Source organism: Micropterus dolomieu, linkage group LG09 (genome assembly GCF_021292245.1).
Source record: "Micropterus dolomieu isolate WLL.071019.BEF.003 ecotype Adirondacks linkage group LG09, ASM2129224v1, whole genome shotgun sequence".
Classification (NCBI taxonomy): domain Eukaryota; kingdom Metazoa; phylum Chordata; class Actinopteri; order Centrarchiformes; family Centrarchidae; genus Micropterus; species Micropterus dolomieu.
This window is the reverse complement of record NC_060158.1, coordinates 15422909-15442806: the sequence shown is the minus strand read 5'-3', so window position 1 is coordinate 15442806 and position 19898 is coordinate 15422909. Positions and strand designations below refer to the sequence as shown.

At 40.6% G+C, this 19898-nt stretch overlaps 1 protein-coding gene and 1 long non-coding RNA gene across 3 annotated transcripts in view; one reads left to right on the top strand and one right to left on the bottom strand.

The window, feature by feature from the left end:
• Positions 1–740: 740 nt before the first annotated feature.
• Positions 741–19898, bottom strand: part of znf704 (zinc finger protein 704) — a gene marked incomplete in the record, with an annotated part of 52376 nt that continues 33218 nt past the window's right edge. Inside the window, 7 exon segments of the mRNA XM_046058463.1 lie at positions 741–4980; positions 6235–6326; positions 6431–6565; positions 7455–7749; positions 8268–8368; positions 12341–12618; positions 13958–14041. Of these exon segments, the coding sequence (XP_045914419.1) occupies positions 4866–4980; positions 6235–6326; positions 6431–6565; positions 7455–7749; positions 8268–8368; positions 12341–12618; positions 13958–14041 (1100 nt within the window).
• LOC123976360 lies at positions 9376–14533 on the top strand. 2 transcript variants are annotated; one of them, XR_006826340.1, is made up of 4 exons: positions 9376–9570; positions 9663–9801; positions 13668–13719; positions 13973–14533. It is a non-coding gene; the product is annotated as an uncharacterized LOC123976360 (long non-coding RNA). The 2 variants fall into 2 exon arrangements; XR_006826339.1 differs by having other exon boundaries at positions 9378–9570; positions 9668–9801.

Sequence of the window (19898 nt, the reverse complement as noted above, 5' to 3'; positions counted from 1 at the left end):
GTCTGCCAGTTTTGTCCAAAAGGAATCAAATTATCCAATATCCCTAACATCTCTACAACATGTTTATCCATTAGGTGCAAATTTAAAGTTCTAGACTGCTAAGAGTCTGTGCTGTCGGTCAAAACGACAATTTGTTTCATTTTTGCATCATTTTGGGTATGAATGCAACTATAGGTGACTTTGTGTCATGCTTAAAAGCTAGTTTGTCATGTTTAATGTGGAATATAGAAAAAGAAACGGATGTTACCTGACAAAACAATCTCAACCAAGGGCTCTTTTACTCACTCCTTCTGGAGTTTTTAAGCTCATGACATGGTCTTCATCAGCAGATTGAGTTTGCTCAGTTGTAATGAAATGAATGAAATATCTAAGTTCCATGACAACTGATATAACAATCTATTGATGAAGACCCCAGTACAAGTGAGTAAATGGACCTTGAGCTGAAATAGTTCAGTCAACCACTGCTTTTAAGCTCAAGAATAAACAGTAAGTTTGAGTTTTTACTAATTTTGTTGTTTGGGGTTTAATGGAAGCACTCTTATGTTTGTAGAAATATAATAAAAAATGCACTAATTTCATATTCAATGAATTTCATCCATTTTGCTTTTACCTACAGGGCTCAACTCGACAAATGGGGAGACAGTAATGAGCACAAATCACCAAAACAAAGCCAAAGTCAAAACTGACGAGGAAGCAGGAGAGAGAACAGAGGCTTCAGCTAATTTGTGGCTGGACACTTGTTAGACTTGAGGCAGGGTGTTTTTATTTTCATGTTCTACAGCATAACATTGTGTACAAAATGGAGTTAATATGATCACATGGGAGAAACAGCACTGCATGGGAATATAGCACCTCCATTTCTGCCCTGCCGAGACCACAGCACCAGTATGTATAGTATGCGAAGACGGACCTGGGCTGAGTGTCTGTGAAAGCCCCTTCATGCTAAGGCCGTCTATGTGCTGCTGGCAGTGAATGGTTCTCAGTACAACGATGCCGGCCAGGCCACAGTCCACAAACAAATCCCCAGAGTTCCTCACTGATCTACGAGGAGATGGACAGGTTTGAGAAATATGGCAGCAAAAATCCTTCTGAGGTCATTTGGATTCACCCTAAACAAGGGTGTGAGATTAGCTTATTTTGGCCAAATTACATTACTAGCCATTTGATCGACGCAACACTGACCTAGAATCAGCATCAAGAGAGAGCTTCTTTTAAAATTAGCTGCCTGCAGATGCTGCCATTTAAATATCCAGTCTTGCCAAGACCTCTGAATTGTCTGAACTACTGTAGGGACTTGTTCGTGGACAGAATCTGATTGGTTGCTAGATTTTTCCATATCAATAGAGGAGACGGTCCGAACACACACATGAAGCACCGCAACGATGGAAAATTGCCAAAGTGTGTTTGTCAGGAGCCTGGCAGTGGACTCGACCTGCACACACTCTGACAGGGATACGCCACAGGACATTAGATAAAAGCTGTGTAACTTGGGAGGAGTGAGAGTGATGCTTCAGGGATAGGGGGGGACATCGCAGAGCACCGCGCTTCAGCGGCAACCCGCATACTTTGCCTGGGGCTCCTTCACATTCACACACGGGACCATGTGACCGCTCACATGAGCGCAAACGCACCAAGATGTCAATCAAACTAATTGCTAGTGGGGCTACGTCACACCAGGAGAATTGGAAATAAGATAAAGATTTTAATCAACTGTGGTTTTCGACGCGCTTAGCAGCAGGGAGCGTGGCGTGAAGGAGCTCCAGGCGGGAGCGTGTGGGTCACACCTCACTGAAAAGAGCATAACAAGCTTGGCTTGTGGTAAGAATTATTCCTGGGCTCCCTCCTACAGTTACAATAGCAACAAACATTTCCTTCAGCAGAACATGAAAACAAAATTCATACACAGTATTTATATTCATATATATGAAAAAAGAAAAAAAACCCAGCCAAATCAATATCTGGTTTGCTTTGAATCTAAATTCCAACAAGTTTTTTCTTTACGTATATATAGATTTGTCTTTTCTTAAACAATAATACGTTCACATAATACAATGGCGAATCAGTTTTGAGATAATCTAAATATTTCTTACTGAAACATCAATGTAATGACATAGAAGAAGCACAATGATTTTTTCAAAAGAGTGACTTTAAGGCTATCTCTATATTCAAAACAACAGTAGCCCGACAGGTTGAACGGTACATTATGAAATGCTATACTTGAACCTGTCTTGTTCATAAGGTGGCGGATGTAATGACCAAGGCAACTGGCCATAAACATGGAGCTTTGAGAAAATACAAGAACTACACATATATACATGAACAGACAAAGAAAAATAATAGACATAATAGAAACAGTTTAGCAAACAAAACATAGCTACGATTTTCAGGTGCGCAAGTACTGTTAAATGAGCGAGCTTGTGAGTTTATTAGCTGGTGTTGGTTTTGAATAATTCTGGTGTTAAATGATCCCGTGCGTGTGACCAAAACGACAATAAAAATTTCAGCGTGCATTTAAACAAATTTCCTAGAATGCAGAGTAAATGCAGAATCACAATGTGCCTGTTGGCAGAAACATTTGTCTCAACTTAAACTCTGGACGTTTCTATAAATTTCAGTACATTGTAATAAAGTAGGACGCAGCCCCAGGTGACAAAAGAGTTGGTTAGTTTACCACTACAAAGTGAACATCTGTAAACTATTTGGCTATGTGATTTTGTTTCCTGCCTTTGAGACCAACAAGGAGGCTGGAATTCAAATGAACACATTCAAATGACAAATCAGATAACCGCATTATTTTTACCAATCACACTCTCCATACCTTGTCAGTTACAAGGTTACTTGCCGATCCCTCTTACGAAAGCTTGAGCCAAAGCTTTGCTTACATATTGCCAAGTGACTGAAGAGTCCAGTGCGGATTAAACAACAAAGTAGTGATCTAATCAAGTGCTTATACCTTATACCCTTCTCCAAAACTCTTAGAGCAAATAATGGTTCAAAAAAGGGGGAAGTGTCCACACCTGGTCAACTATTAAGATTTTTTTTTTATAACATTTGGAAATTAAAAGGTCTAGTGGAACATAAAAACATTTTCAACTTTCTAGACGTAACCACAAATGTACCAAGTGCTTTAATACACACATGCAGTGCAAGTGCCTCACTTTTGGTTTTAAGCCCTCCCCCTTTGGTTAACATATCACCAAGATGCGGGTGGCGTAATTAAACACAAATATATTTTGTTCTCTTTGGGAAGATGTAAAAGCTTGTTGAGAAGGAGGGCAATTTGTCTCTCTGTATGTGGTGAAAGATGTTTATCTTTTTATGGCCTTGCACGCTGCTGACTTCATGCTTCCAGTGCTGTAAGGAAGGTCTTTTAAACACACTTTCTTTAGCAGGTGGAAGGTAAACAGTACGGAAGCTTAACGTGTTCACTTGAGAAAAAAAAAAGTTTGCCCTGTTTTTCCTGAATTAACGAGATTATTATCTCATCTTCCAAGAAACGTTTGCATGAAAAAATAAACTCTGCTCTTTTTTTCTGAATTAACTAGTTACCTCAAAATCCTACAAGAAGCTCTCACCTGTATGGAGTATGGTTGCTGCTGCTAATCAGCATCATTTGTTTCTCCACGAAAAAATTTCTCAGAATTCTGACATAATCTCATTAAATCAGAAAAAAAAAATTTCCCCCTCAAGTGAATGCATTACACTTCCATTAAACAGTCTTGGTTTCGCAAAAACAAACAAACAAACAAAAAAAATACATCAACAACAGTAAACATGGCACCTTAACAAAAACCAAAAACATAAAGAAAAACATAAAAAGAGTTTTTGGTTGTAAAGTTGTCATGTATAATGAAAGAGAGAAGCTATTGAGATAGTGCTGTATACAGTATAACCCCATGGTTTAGCTGCTGGTTTTTGCTTTCTTTAGAATCACATCCCTGATAAAACAAAGAAAATGAATCAACTGGATAAAAAAGTGACATGGAAAACACTTGCTGTCTGCTTTGATTGTGTGTTTGTTTGTGTGTGTGTGTAAATGCTGCTGCGGTTTTTATGTGTAATGAGACGGCCAATCTGCTTTCCCTGACTGTAAATTCTTTTTTGCATTGATCATTCACCTTGTGTGTCTCTATTCCTCCCGTTCTTTGTATATATCAACCTGCTCCTCCCGGCTCTGCCATATATTCCCATGGGGCTGTCAGGAGTGAAGAGCAGGTGAGGAACTGGGAGAGGCTGTGATGTTGGTGATAGCAGATCACCTCAAAAAAGTCCAGAAATAAAACGAGATGAACAAGTTGAAGGAAGAACAAAAACTGCAAGCTTTACCTCCATGCTTTTTCATAATGTTCTTCGAAAACTGTAGCAAAGAGGCCCATTCTTCTTTTGGATAAAAAAGTTTTTTTTCTTTTAACAAAAACTCTCAAAAAAAGCTTTAGGCTTTTTTTCTGGACCCCTTCTTTGACTTGACTTTCCGTTTAAAAACCAGAGCTTTACAAAACATATAAAGATGCAACACTGAACCCAACATAAAAAACAGGAGGAATCTTTAGATCTTTTTCTTTACGCTGTTTAGCTGCACTGGTGTTTCCCAAAACTGGGAATGATGGGAATGGAGAGGCAGTACTGGGAATCCTGGACGGCAATCTAAAAGGTTACTCCGCTGTCCTTTGGTTCCTTCAACAGCTAGAGTGGTTCAGTGGAGCTCAGGGGGGCGGGGCAACAACAGAGGCGGAGCTTGAACGGACAGTTGCAATTTTGAGCTGAAGAAAACCAAATGCATGCAAAATGATGCCCCTCTCCCCTTTCTCTGGCTAAAGGCAGCAGTGCCTGTTGGCGTGGAGCGCCGTGACGTCGGCGGAGAACGCTCAGTCGGTAAATCTCTGGCAGGCCTTTTTCCAGCGGCAGGCCGTGCACCACATGTCGCGGTTCTCCATCCCGTACACCTTACGGCACTTCTTCCCTTCACCACGCACTTTCCGACTGGGGAGGAGAGGTGGAGAATAACATATGAAATGGTCATGATGGAGAAGACTGGAAATTATTATCGGTTTTAACTATTAACAAGAGCACAAGCACTAGCAGCAAACATGCAGAAACGTGTGGAAAAAACATTCCGCAGCCACACAGCAAAACACGTGTTAAAGATTCCATTAAAAAATATCCAAATAAAGAGACAGATGCACAAATAGTTGAACATTTTGGGAAAGATGCTTATTTGCTTCCTTGCAGCGAGCTAGATGAGAAGATCGATACCTTTGGACAGAGCCAGGGTAGCTGTTTACAGAAGTGAAGGATAGTTAATCGGTTGGCCAATTAATCTGGCCGATATCTGGCATTTTGAGATAATCGGCATCAGCCCTCGCCTTCACTCTCAAGGCCTATATAAAGAAAATGTTTGCAGTATAGCTGCTGTGGAACAATGTATGCGCTCCCCCTTGTGAATTTTGGGAAGATGGTGAAAAAGTTTCTTTCATCCTAAATGACAGCTAATCTAATCTAAAACCATTACTGGCTAGAGTTATATCATAGAGAATAATGAAGTTAAATGACGTCACTGAAAACTGTACCCCTGCATGGAATAATGGAATAATGCATGACATTTCTTTGCTTTGCTATCGGCATTATATAACGGCCGCCCTGCACTCTAAATATCGGCAAAAGCCCATATCGGTCGACTCACTAGTTACTTGTTTTCAGTCATTTTGCTATGCTAAGCTAACTGTCTATTTCTCAAAATGTCAAACAAATCCTATAAGTATGGCCCTGGTGTTTTTCACAGGAACATAGTCTTTTCTAATTGTGGCTCAACCATCATCGACAGGTAACAATGACCCTCCAATATGCATTACTATCGCCCTCTCTTGATAATTCACTTTAGCTCTGATTAAGTCCAGCAGTGATCATTTGTGTCTTAATGTGGTAAACAGGAGACACCACATACATCATAACATTTAAAACAGCTTGGTTTCTTATTAAGGTGCATTAGGCAAATCAGAGGCTGACCTGAACCGACTTATCATGTCTTCTTTTTAATTAAGAGTCAGTGACCTGATTTGTGAGAGTCAATATCCCATTTTTCATCTTTTACCACATGATTTAGACCCAAGGTTTAATAGTAAGGTTTAATTCAAATCATCTTGGTAATCTAATATGTGCTTTTAATTTGTTAGGCCTTTCATTAAAGCTAAAAAGGAAATGTCAGATAAGACTCAGCGGGCAGTGAAGATCCAGTACCTGAGGGCAGTGGTGGCTCTGGGAGGGGACGAGAGGACAGCGATGGTTTGTGAGCGCTGTTCACCGAAGCCCTGGCTTTTGCTGGGAGACACCTGAAGAGGGCAGACAAATCTGTGACTTTAAGAACCCAAACTGAGCTGTGTACGTAGCTGAGAATAAATGCTTGGCCTTGCATGTGCAGTGCAAGTTTCCTCACCGTGTTCCCAGTGAAAGTGACGGGCGGTGACTGCCAGGAGATGCTAAAGCTGGAGCTGTTGGTGGGAGTGAAGCTTGTGGAGGCCAAGGTGGCAGAGTTACTGCTGCTAGACGGGATGGACACTGGAGCTGTAGCCTGGGGGCAGAGGTCAAAGGTCAATGGTAGTATTTTCAACCCAAATGGAACAATGTATGTGGAACAGCAGGATTTCTATGGCCTCCCCAAAGCATCGGTCATTCATTAAGCCCTGACTTCCAAGTTACGTTTGGCCTTTTCATGTGCTTTTAATAGCTGCTTAGTTTGCTTTTTTCTTTCGATGAAAACTGTGTTTCAAATAAAATGTAATATTTTTATTATTGGTGAGGCTGAAAAGTAAACCTGGAGCTCTGTGCAATAGTATCCAGGGTTGAAAAATAGTCATGTCCTTTTAAAATAACATGTGAGCCTCAAACTTATCCCATCCTTAAAAGAAATTGCTTTTGTTTTTTTACAGTAAAGATCTCAAGAAGATGTTTTGAGAGCAGTATTTCAAGTCGTAAAACCTCTTAAATTAAACAACTCATGTTGGTGGTAAAACATGTAGCTATACACATGTAGTGGTGACATTAATGTCAGATTAATATGATTGGTTAAGTTGGTTAAAATTGATGGATTGTGTTTTTATTCCAATTACTTGTTCAAACCTACTGCTGTGTGTTGATATACGACAACTGTTAACACAGCTGCTAACGGGGCCACAAGTCACTGTGACATCATCCCTTCTTTTGTGAGCTGTGTGACACATGATCAGGATAATGAGGCTCCTAATAGTAATGTGTGGGAGAAAACGTGCGTTGTGTGTGTGCATGGCCTGATAAATGTGCTGTGGTGTGTATATTGATCCAGAGAGTGCATGGATCCTGTATCTTCGTGTTGAGTTTGACCGTGTGTGTGTGTTGTACATTGATCTTAATCTTGCCTGTGTCAGGGTGGGGGCGTTTATGTGTACATGTGCACACTTCCTCTGCTTTCTGCGGCCGCTCACCTGGTAGGCGTGGTCCGTGTGGACGAGGTAGAGTGCGCTGGGCGCAGAGCGGCTGAGCGGAGTGGTGCCGCCAGCATGAGGCTCCTTGGTGTCAGAGGACTGCGGAGGTCCGTGGGAGTCCGGCAGCTGGCTGAGAGAAGAGAGAGGAGAGGGGGGAGGAGGAGGGGGAGAAAGGATGGACGGGGACACTGGGGACAGGCTGCTCAGCCCATCGGCAACTGAGTCCGTGTTGAGCTTGATCTCCGTGTAATAGAAGTCCTCCTCACCATCACTGCAGTCCGAGTCACAGTTACGCCTAAAAACAGACGAAAACGATTAGGGGTGATAGAACGAGGATGGTCAGAGAGAAATAAAGACACATTTCACTACGAATGCTGATTACTCTACATGAACAGTGTAAAGCAAATAGTGTTCAATGCAATCACTCGACCAACCAACAAAACACCATCATCTGCAGTTAATAAGTGAAAGACAGACTGTCCTCTGTTTAACTGAATGTCAGTATAAATGTGTGATTTATCCAGTATCATTGTTCTTCGTCTTGCTCATTTTCCTTTCACCTGGCTCCTCCCCGCTTGCACCCAGAGCTGGAAGTGTTACCGTGGCGATAATCCATCAACCGTTAATATGCTGCTTTCACAATGAAGCTAGTTGGAGGGGTCAGAGAGAAAGTGACTCGAAAGGTGTTATGGAGGCTTGTAGCCAAGCTATGCAATGTGTGTGTGTGTGTGTGTGTGTGTGTGTGTGTGTGTGTGTGTGTGTGTGTGTGTGTGTGTGTGTGTGTGTGTGTGTGTGTGTGTGTGTGTGTCATACCCCAGGTGGATGGTGCGGATGTGTCTCTGGATGCCGGCAGCGGTACTCAGCACCTTGCCACAGTTCTTCCACAGGCACTTGAACATCACCTTCATGGAGTTCTGCAGAATACACACAAAGTACAGCAGCTGTAGTCAGAAAACACAGAGGCTCACACGTTTTCATGTCGACAGAAGGACCTGTGGTTGGTTTTTGGCAAAAAGAGCAACATTTGCTGTCAAGTCATGACTCCTTATACAGTATAATGCTTGGTTGATGCTCTCATACCAAACAGCATTCCTCTACAACCACAGGGTAAATACACTGAACAAAATTATAAACGTATAAAATGTAGTGACACCTGGATTCCACCGGAGACAGCTGTATAACGTTGAGTGTGCGTCCCGGCTCTGCAAGGCTTTATACCCCACAGGGAGTGTTTCAGAAGCAGAACATTTTGCCTGCCTGATTTTGCTGACTTGTTAAGATTTTGTTGATATGGTAATTTGTCCTTGATTTTTCCACCATCAGTAATTAGGCTAGGTAGTTAAATGGTTGCTTTTTTGTCTGTTTTAATTGTGTTTATTGTTGATATAACAACAAATTATAGTATTTAGATTAGATTGTTTTATTAGTCACACGACAGATGCCAGTGGAATTTGGTTTTGGTACAGTATGTTAAACTCTGCATCATGTACATACAACAAATGGACAATAGTAGACACTCCGCATAACATTCTGTAACAATACAAGAATACATTTGGTGAATGGCCATGCCAGTAGTGTGTGAGGAGGCGACTAGAGGGACGAGTTTTAAGTCCTGACGGCTATGGTGAAAAAGTTTGTGAAGTGTTTGGTCTTGGTGGAAAGTGTTTTGAAAGTATTTGATGAAAATTAGCCTGTTGAGCTAACTCTGGCTCATTTACAGTTACTTTGCTTTTGATTAATGAGCACTGTCCCTGTCAAATAAATGAAAGAAATGAAATATGCAATCAGGAGTCTACTCTACACAGGGTGTTTTATTTTGAAAATGTATTGATTTCTCTCTGCCATTTCTGTGTCTGACTTCCTGCGCGGAACGATCTGCTCTGTGCAGCTTGATGTGGCTTCCGTCAAAAATAGACTCGCCACATATTTTCTGCGGAGCAGAGCAGAGCAGAGAGCAGCTTCTGGGACACTCCTGAAACCCCCTGCAGTGCATCACAAGCACTGTCTAGAAGGGTTAAGTTCAGCTCCAGCGGCCACGTCTCAGACAGAAGGCGACGCAGCCGTGCCCGGTGGAATCCAGCCGTCACTCATTCAATTAATCTCTATATTAGAGAAGGTGAGATTCATCTGGTATTTCCCTCCAACTATCCACAGGTACATCATTTGCAGGTTTCTCTAATGTTTTTTCTGGCATTTTATTTTTGAAAGCACAGTAGAAAACAATGAAGGGAGAAAGAGAAGAGAGACAGCGTGGAACAAAGATTCTGGGAGTGTTGAAATTACAGCGTCAGCATCTTCAATCTCTAGGCTACCAGGACACCCCGTACTTTGTGTTGCGTTAATAAAGGTAAATTTTTTGGGAATAAACTCACTACTCATTAGTTAATTCATTGCCTTTTCATTTTCAAATCTGAAATCTAATCTGTTTTTTATTGATATATTATGATATTTTATATATATATTATATATTATTATGATAACTACATTTCTCTCTGGTTGTGAGCAAGTGAGGCTGCTGTATCTTTTATTCATCAACTGTAATTACACCACCGGCCTCCAAGAGAGACTGTACATTGTTCTTCATGGAGAAAAAAAACCCATGAGCTTTCTCCCTGCCCTCCTGCCTCCCCACTCTGAGCCATTATAAATGGTCTTATAGGCCTGTCTTTCAAACTATTGTTTAGAGGGCTGATTTAATTTTAACAAGATGTTTTTTTTTTTCTTACCTCCTTTCAAAAAAGCATACACACACACACACACACACACACACACAACAATCATCGGTCCCCCGTGCATTGTTTTGTCTTTGGGGGAGAAAAGCCTGTTTTGTGTGTCAGTGAGTGTGTGTGTGTGTGAGTGTTAATTAAATGGTGAGCTTCAAACAGTGTTGTCTTGCCAAGAGATAAGCGAGAGCACAAGGGGAGTGTTTAGATAATTTCATGTGAAACCTTGGCATTGCACACATAGCTCATGTGTGTGTTTATGTAAGTCAGCTACATTGTAATCGAAGCTTTTAGAAAATCTGTTTCTCTCTCCACCATTCTCCATTCTCCTTCCTGTTAGTCCCGCTTTAATTCTTCATCCATAACCTTCCTTTCTCTTCCTCCTCTTTTTACCCACTCCTAAATGTCTCTCTCTCTGTCTCGTTGCCCTTCTTTGTGAACATCCCCAATGAATACAGTGCGGTGATGTGGCGCTCGCCCAAGAGTCTTTATCGATTTTTCCATGAGATGATGAGAAGACGGCAGGATCTTTATGTTTGCTGTAGTCAGTATTAAAATCATTACTGCCGTTAATGTGAAGACTGAGAGGTAATTATGAAAGGCAAATGTCTGGGGAGGACACGCACATAAAGAGTGAGGGGAGAGGGGAGAAAACACGGCTGAGCGCAGGAGAGAAAGTGGGGAAGAGAGTGAAAGGAGGGATGATACTTAACAGTGAATGACAAACCAACAAGCAGAAGAGAGAGCAAAGCAATATACATTGCGGATGTGATGAGCTGTCAGCAGTGTGTAGAAATGAGACGAGCTAAAATGATAAGTGAGAAAGAAACTGTGTGTGTGTGTGTGTGTGTGTGTGTGTGTGTGTGTGTGTGTGTGTGTGTGTGTTGTGCATCTGGGCAGCAAAGGCAGACCTATCACTGGACGCAAAAGGCTGCGTGTCCTTTCCTGTCCCAGTTCCATCTCTGCCAAGTCAGTCCGAGTCTACAAAAACCGATAAATCTTAATCTGCATTGAAGTGTGAACAGGAGAGTTTTTAAGAGATAAGTTAAGAAGACAACTTTCAGTTGCCCATAACTTTCTCTGTGAATTACACTATTTTTTGTCATGGTGTGGTCTTTGTTAAGAGGAATCTTAATGCGACAGCATACAATTTTAGACAATAGTTCTTCTAGCAGTCTGTGTGTAGCCTACTTCTGTTTCAATATGACAATGCCCCTATGCACAAAGCCAGCTCCAGTTCCCAGTTTGATGTGGAAGAATTTAAAAACGTGTGCAAACTTGATATCACCAGCAAATTAGCACGTAAGCTGATCTACTAACGATGTGCACGCAGAGTGACGTCTTTCAAAAGCGCAAGATAGCGCCTGTTGTTCCTTTAGTACTTTTGCCTTAATGAATATGCAATTTATGTTTGAGAGGAGTGCAAACCGCCAAGTGTTACGCAGAGATGGCTTCTGTTATTGTTGCCAGAAGGAGACACAGCCGTAATGAAAGAAAATGTAAAGAAATTAACAATATTGGATAGTATTATTCTAATATATAGAAATACAATTATTTTATTTTATTTATTCGATGAACTATATGAAAATAATTTTTTTTTGTATTTTCCTTTAGCTTTGACAATACTGTTGTATTAACATTCATACCAATATAGCAAATTTCTTTTTCTTTTCTCCGTGAGAGGGAAGAATTTAGAAAGTTGCGTGGCGCTGCGGAGAGCCCCCAGCTGCAGTAGTGCATAGATCATGTGTAAAATTCGTCCAGCCAGAGGGAACGATCACCAACTGTTCACAGCGTGCCTGATTGTAGGTATCGAAGAGGAAATGGGGCGTTGGGGCGGACATTTAAACCCTCATTTAAATACTCCCACCTCCATTGTGTTTGTCCTGTTGTCATCTACGCAATAATTCTTAGTAAATCACCCATAACAGGTACTAAAATTGCACGTGCAATATTTTAGAATGCACACGCAATTTAGCACTCTTTATTCGGGATGTTGGTAAATTGGGCCCTAAGTGATCATGAAGAGCAGGAGGGGACAGTACGGTGGTTTAACCAGCTGAGTTTTAGTGGAGTAAGTGGACTGGACTGTCTGTTCCACTTTTTACCAAAAGCAGACCAGGCCTTTCCTTTAACCCTTTTAACACAAATGTGTATTTTCACCTTGCGCTTGCGAGGGATGGGCTCATCGAAGAGCAGGCTGCTGCCGTCCTGCTCGTCTAAGCTCGGGTCCTCAGGCCCTGCAGGCCCGGGTCCCACGCCGCCCAGACTGGGCACACGGAAGGGCTTGAAGCTGTCGGCGGAGAGCGGTGGAGAAGGTGTAGAAGGGTTGGACTGGTCACTGGGGGCAGACCAGCTCCAGTAACCCCCTGAAGAGCTGTTGCTGGATGGGGTGAAGGGGCCAGTTAAGCCGTTGTCCTTCCAGGAACCGCTCAGACCTTCTAGGAAGACGGAGGTGAATCGAAAGGGGAAAGGGTGGAGGGGAGGGGAGAAAGAAGGAGAACATAAGAGAGAGGATGGGAGCGTGAGGAAGAAAGTTAGAGCATGACGCATCTAACCATTAATCCAGCAACCTCAGTCATATTTGTAGATGATACAACCACAACAAAACGTGTGGACATTTCTCTGTCAATGATGGGAGATCAAGACATTCAATTAAGGTCAGACAGCTTTATTTGCACTTCATACACAGCACTCAACACTGTCGACTGTGACACAAGAAAATAAAGGTTACTTTCTTGTTCTACGATTCCGCTGAGACGCTTTTTTTTTTTTTTAAATCAAAGAAACGTTTTTTTTTGAATATCGGCTACAAAAAGCATTTCACTTTGTGAGTGTGTACATAAGTGTTTATGAGAATGTATACATGTTTTCAGGTGTGTTTGTGTGTGTTTAAGATCAGAGAGAGTAAGAGTTGAAAGATGTTTGTTTGGTTTAGTGTGGCTTCTTCTCCCCTCAGCCTCGCTTTTTTCTTTATTACGTTTCACAGATAACAGAAAGTGGATGACCAGTAATAAGAAAGCAGCATTTGGTTTTGTGGTACAGAAAAGCAAATATTATGATTGAGTTAAGTAATAATATGAAGATTTCTTTTAAATGTCAAAGCAAACACAGCGTTAGGTATCACCGCAATGTGCACTATGCGTGAGTAAATGCACATTGTATGATCTCCAACACATGGGTGTGACATCTGTAATACTGCATTATTATAAACCTCTAGAGCTGGTATTTAAAATCCACTTTGTGCATGTATGCATGATATATGTGATGTACATTTAACATCTGACCGCACGTGTATATGACCATGATCGCACGTGCATGGTGGTTGGAGGGTTGGCTGGAGGTCTGATTGGTTGAACGGGCAGTCGGTTGGTTGCACCGACTATCTAAGTGGTTGCATGTGATTGCAGTTATGGGGGAACTCTGGATTTCTGCCACTGTGTCGAGTGGCAGAGATCCAGACTCACTGTGCTTCTCTGTGGCTTTGCAGAACTCATTGATGAGAGAACCCTAAAGCACAGCAGGTGGCAGTAATTTATCAAGTAAGCTTCCATTCCACATGCATTCACAAGATAACAGCTGTGAGGGAATAAAAAGTCAGTGTACAGCAGAACATACAAATTAAGGGCTGAGGCTGAGCTACATGTAATTTTTCACAACAAATCTGTTTTATTAAAGATAGGAAGGAGGGACTGATAAAAAGCCGAAGATTTATTTGTCAAACTGCACTGTCAAAAGGACATCCTACTTAATTAGTTGTTTAAAAGTTGTGATTCTCACCGTTGACTTTTACAGGTGGACTCCTGACCAGCGGGCTGGTGGAGAGACTCGTCAGCACCATGGCAGCCGTCACCTTGTCCATGTCTACTTCCTCCTCCGACCGTCTGTCAAAACACAACAGCAACAAAAGCAAAAAGAGGATTTTACTGAGTATCATCTGCTCCCATTATACTGAATAATTACACATTCAAAAAGACACAGTAACCCTTATGTTATTTTAAGATGAGAAACTCAAGGCACTGTATACTGTGTTTTTCGCATGCAAATGTTAACAGGCCACAATACACACACACCATACACACATAGCTGTGTAGAACACAGTCAATGTTTTCATTTCCCTCAGCAAGATGTTTTAAAAAAAGGACAAAAATCAGGCCTTCTGGTATTAAAGTCACTCCGCATTGCATTCTGCTGCAATGACTGCAATAGAAGCTGCTAATTACATTTAAGTTTGTTTTCTTGTCCTTTGTGGGTGACTGATGCAATCGCCCAGACACCATTGGAAAAATCAACAGCCAACAGATGAAATGCTACTATACACAATCAAAATAAAAAAAAGATAAATGTACAACTAAACTATACTGATGTGGGTCTTGTATTCAATCCCTAAAGCCTGTAACATAAGCAGTATACACACTAGCCAATCCATATAACAGACTATAACCACACACACAACATGCATTTGTCTCTTTTAATTGGCGCCCAGCTAACATGCACTAGAAGACAGGAGTCTTAATCCTCTCGCATGTATCCTTGAGAGAGACGCAATCCCTGCGATCAAAGAGATGTCAATAGTTTTATTACTGACAGTATACCTATGGTACATGCTCACTATCAACGTAACAAGCAGTGTGTGTGTGTGTGTGTGTGTGTGTGTGTGTGTGTGTGTGTGTGTGTGTGTGTGTTTTGTTACTCAGCAAGCGAGACTTTGATGGTGTGCGGAAGCTAAATGATCAAAGTCAATTCTATTATAATGACGAAATCTCCATGCTGTCTTGGAAGAACATGACATCAGCCATCACCAAGTTTTCTCAGCGACCGAGATCAAATGGTACGTTACATCTTAACTGGTACACATCCAGCACTGGCAACAAACTGCTGAAGTAAACAACCCGTCTTTTAACTTTCCCTAATACCTGTCAAACAACAAATAAACACCCACTTAGTAGTGAGAGGACAGAGGATTGTATAACTTGTACAAAACATGTGGGATGATGCAACATTTATTCTCCTGCATCACCACGTATGTCTGTACTGAACACTCGTCTGCTGGTTGAACTGGTCACATCAATGCATTTTGGTCTGATCGTGGCAAATTTCAATTAGATTCTTAACATCGAGAACAATATTTATGTGATGAAAACATTTTTGACACAAACAATTAAAAAAAGTCAATGAGAAGATGCAAACAGATGTGGATTTTCTCTGCATGGTTCAAGTTGAGGCAAAGATTAATCTGCTGGGGGTGAAAGTGTTTTAACTACAGCTAAGAATTTACATTTATCCTGAGTTGTATGATTCATGAACAGTAACAACAACAAAAAAGAGGTAACAAAGAATATAAGAGGATTTGGATTTCCTGGTAAATTGCACATCTGTACAGACTGTCTCTCTTTAATGTGCACAGCAAAAACAATTTGCTCAAATAAAGCATTGAATGCGTTGAATATAAACGCCCACTGAGATTAAAGTTGTGGGCAGAATAAATCTATCAGCTCCCAAATGGTGTCCTCCCATTTCAATGACATTCCAGCTTAAACATAATTAAATAAAAAAAACAATAAAATAATATAATAACCAGGAAAGCCACCAAGAAAGAAACCACAAAGCCAAGGACCACAGAGTCTGTCACAAGAGGACTTTGGCTGTGATCACTACAAGCTGTATCTGTGTTGTAAAGCAGAAAAAACAACCTATGACCGCACACAAACTAATGCAAAAGGTTAAAAGCAAAAAGGATTAAATTAAATTAATATTGAGCTCCTCAGTCGTGTTGCTGATTACTGTCTGGTGGAACATCCCACTGTAAAGCACGACAGGGGAACTGGGAGACTGCCAAAGACAAGTGATATGTAATGACTTTCCCTGCCCCTTTAACTGGAGCAACAATTTACATCCTAACAGGACCTGACCCACAGCGTACTGTACAACCATACCCAACAGTGGAGAAGCTTAAGAACAACAGTGTTGCCTAGTCGAAGCCCAGACATGACTTCCAATGTATTTTTAGAATGGCTTTAAGGCACAGATGCTCCCTATCCACGTTAACCGAGCTTAAGTAAATCCAGAAAAAAGAAAGTCCCAAAATCCAGATGTGCCAAACTAACACAGATGTGTTTAAGATGACTTAGAGGGCTCAAATCTGCCAAAAGTTATGGGTCATGTTTTATCTAACCCACTTTGAATATAGCCATGACTATGTGTTGAGAGTAAACCGTTTCCATAATGGATAACAAAGGCTGTAGAGAATAAAAGTCAGGGAAGCTCTTACTGGTGTTGTACTGGGAACAAATTTTGATTTATTTTTTTACTGCAACACTTCTTGACACAAGTTGCCACCTACATTTTTATACAGTGTTCATTGTTTGTACTGTAATGAGTAACTGACAGAGCGGCAAGTCAATCCAAGAGCTGATATGCACAAACTAACTGCCAAACAGCCTGTTTGTGTGCTGATGATGAGACAATATTCATTACAAATGGGTTTATTGTGGTCTTAATAGATGAAGCAACCAATTTAACATTAACCAACAGTGTTTCCACTGCTCAAAACATCATGGATGCCTGATCACTACCACACAGGTTTCTTTTATATTTCTGTGCAACTCCACACAAACTTGATGGTGTTGTTGACGGTAGTGCAGCTGTGTGTTTCTCCAGATGCAGTCAGTAAGGCCATGTTTTTGGCTGCTAGTGCCTGGTGAGGGCATGTGTTAGCAACTAAAACTTAAAGAAGCTAACCGAACAAAGGGGGATTTCCAATGTGCTTTTCTAAATAAAACCAGACTTATTTTTGGGACGTATCGGTTTCATAAGGTTTAAAGAGAACACAGAGCAATTCTGCACAAGCTTGATAAAAAAAGAAGTGTAGTTCACAAATTAATGCATCAATCAGTTTATACAAACACAAGACTAAGGGTCTGACATTTGTGTAAAATTGATTTATCTGTAATAGAACTGTGATCTAATAGCTAATGTTAACCAAAATATTACACCACATATGTAAAATAGAAAAACATTCACACATTTTAACATCCATCTGAATGATCAGAGCCATGGAGCAATTAGTTTTGTTTGTGTACAACAGCACTGTAACTTTGCATCATAGTTACTATTGTTATGAACACACACTTATCAGTAATTTCATTATGAATAAATTACAGTTTCCACATTAATGTGGAAGCTATTAAAAGTGTATTTACTTCACAAGCAAAATGGAGAGATGTGAGAGGAGAAGAGTGTTAGCTAACAAAGAAAGAGCCTCAGCCTCCATTAGCTTACGTTTAATTTATTACCCTACACTGTTGAATATGATGTCATTACAGCCTCCACATAAATCAACAAATGAAGCTACACACACAACTGCCATTTTTACCCATAACCCCCCACCCAGTGTCGCCATAAAACCACTTCCTGGTCACCTTGGGAGGCCGTCATATGACTGTAGATATTATCTCCAAGGCAACCATGACAGACAATAATTACTGGGTGCTTTGTCTATCTTGATAGATGAAAGAGTAAATCTCAGAAAAACACATTAGGAGGAGTAATAATTAAGATGTGATGTATGAGAGGGCGAGAAAGAGAGGGCGGAAAGGGGTATTTCCCAAATCGCATTTGCCATTAGTGGTCTTATCAAAGTTAGTCTTCGTCCAAATGCTTATTATTACTATAATTAACACACACAGAGTGTGTATGTGTGTGTTAAAGAGAGGCATGTTCAAATGTACGATAAACGTGGCCCAGGAGACGTGGTGGGATGGCTAATGGATTGGTAAGTGAATTCTGATAAATGAGTTTCATATGTTGGTGTATTTGTGTCTCTTATGTGCTCTTGTGTTTTAATATTCTGACTTCACTAACTTCCTCCAATATCTGACCCCTGAGGTGATCTGAAAGGAACAATAGCATGGATGTACTGCGAGAAAGTTAAGAGCTTGTTTACTAATGCAGCTGACATGAAATAAATCTATGTAATTTTATCTTACTGGCTATTCATAAATGGAAAATTAGTTTATCATTAGGGGCCAAACAATCATATTTCTGTAGATGCTGCTATTGTTGTAAAAATCTTTAAATGACCTGAAAAAGGTCAGTGACTCTATATATTCTGCGCCACACTTTATTTTAAAGTTACCAGATTAGCATGTTGTTTTCTTTCTTCCAAAAAACGTGGACACTGAGTCCATATTTAAATGCTAATTAGAAAAATAGCTTTTTAATTTCAAACGATAAAACTAATAGAAATATTAAGACAACTACGGCTGCAACTAATGACTATTTTCATTGTTGATTAATCTACCTATTATTTTCTCAATTAATTGATTTATTGCTTTGGTCTGTAAAATGTTGGAAAGTAGTGAAAAAGCTCCAACGCAATTTCCAACAGCCAAAGGTGTGACAAGGTGTTTCCAAATGACATGTTTTGTTCTACCACAGTAGATGTCGATATGTTTGTGTGTGTTATATATCTGCACCTACACGCGCGCGCACTCTCGTGCAAGGGTTCCTGTATAGGGTTAGATTTGAAAATAACGTACTCCTTGAGACTCCAAAAATATATATTCATAGAAAGGTGAAGCTCTGACATGTCTATATTAGTGCAGTAAAGTGATTGGATTCATATACACACACCTACCAACTACCATCCCTTTTTTTGTTTAAATTTTTAAATTTAATTTTTATTTATTATAGTTTAATTAAACAGCTGAAATTGGGAACCATCAGGTAAAATTGTGAATGATCGTTATTGTTGCTGAAACTGAATTCTTTTAAATTTAAGATACACTTCTGTCAATTGACTTACTGATTTAATAACTGATCGTGTCAGCTCTAAAGAAAATCCCACCAGAAGGCAATACACTCCTATATATTAAAACTGCATTCCCATTATAGAGTTAATATGGCCTGGTGTTTCAGGCCTCTGCCTAAACATGGTGTGGATGAGCAGACTGCCATTCTCTCTACTTTTATGTTAATGTTAATGGCAGATGAAAACAGGTTTAATTTCTGTAACTTGTCTTACATCATCTAGCAGCCGTGACCGAGCTTGACTTTGAAGATCTCAAACTAGATCACAATGCAAGCTACTACATAGCTCCTTGGCTTTTGAGAAAATCAGAAACAGATGTTGAACAGTGAAATTACAAACTAGAAATCATAGATGAGTTGGGATTCCTCCCTGTGAGAGATGCAAGTAAAACAACAGCTCCCTCTTCAGGGGTTCTGATGAGTTTGGTGGGAGATATGGCTGTTGTCAAATCTGTGTGTCTGTGTTATTGTACTTCCCTGGACAGATGTGCCAACTCCTTTTTGTAGGTACCATAAGTGTATTTAACAAAACAAAGGACCTGCATGGGAACAAGTAAGGCAGGGTGAGGGCGTGTGTGTCTGACGCCATGTCTCCCCCCATGTGGGGAACAGGCAGTGTCCAGTTTCAAACAAAACACTGGGCAGGGAGAGAGACAATAACAGAAAGTTCAAGTTACTGTGGCTATCTTAGTTTGACAGGTAGGTGTGATCCACTGAAATGTGGCCCGGGTTTCTAAGTTTAGTTTGATGTTCAGGACAGACAAAGTGCAACAGGGTGCCATTATTCTTTAAGGAAAGAAAATGTAAACCTCTTTCATCTCAGAAACAACACTGAATAATTAAAGGAACTGCTATGTAACGTTGACGGTGGATGGTAAATTCAGCCCTGTGAGTTTGCCACATAACAGTA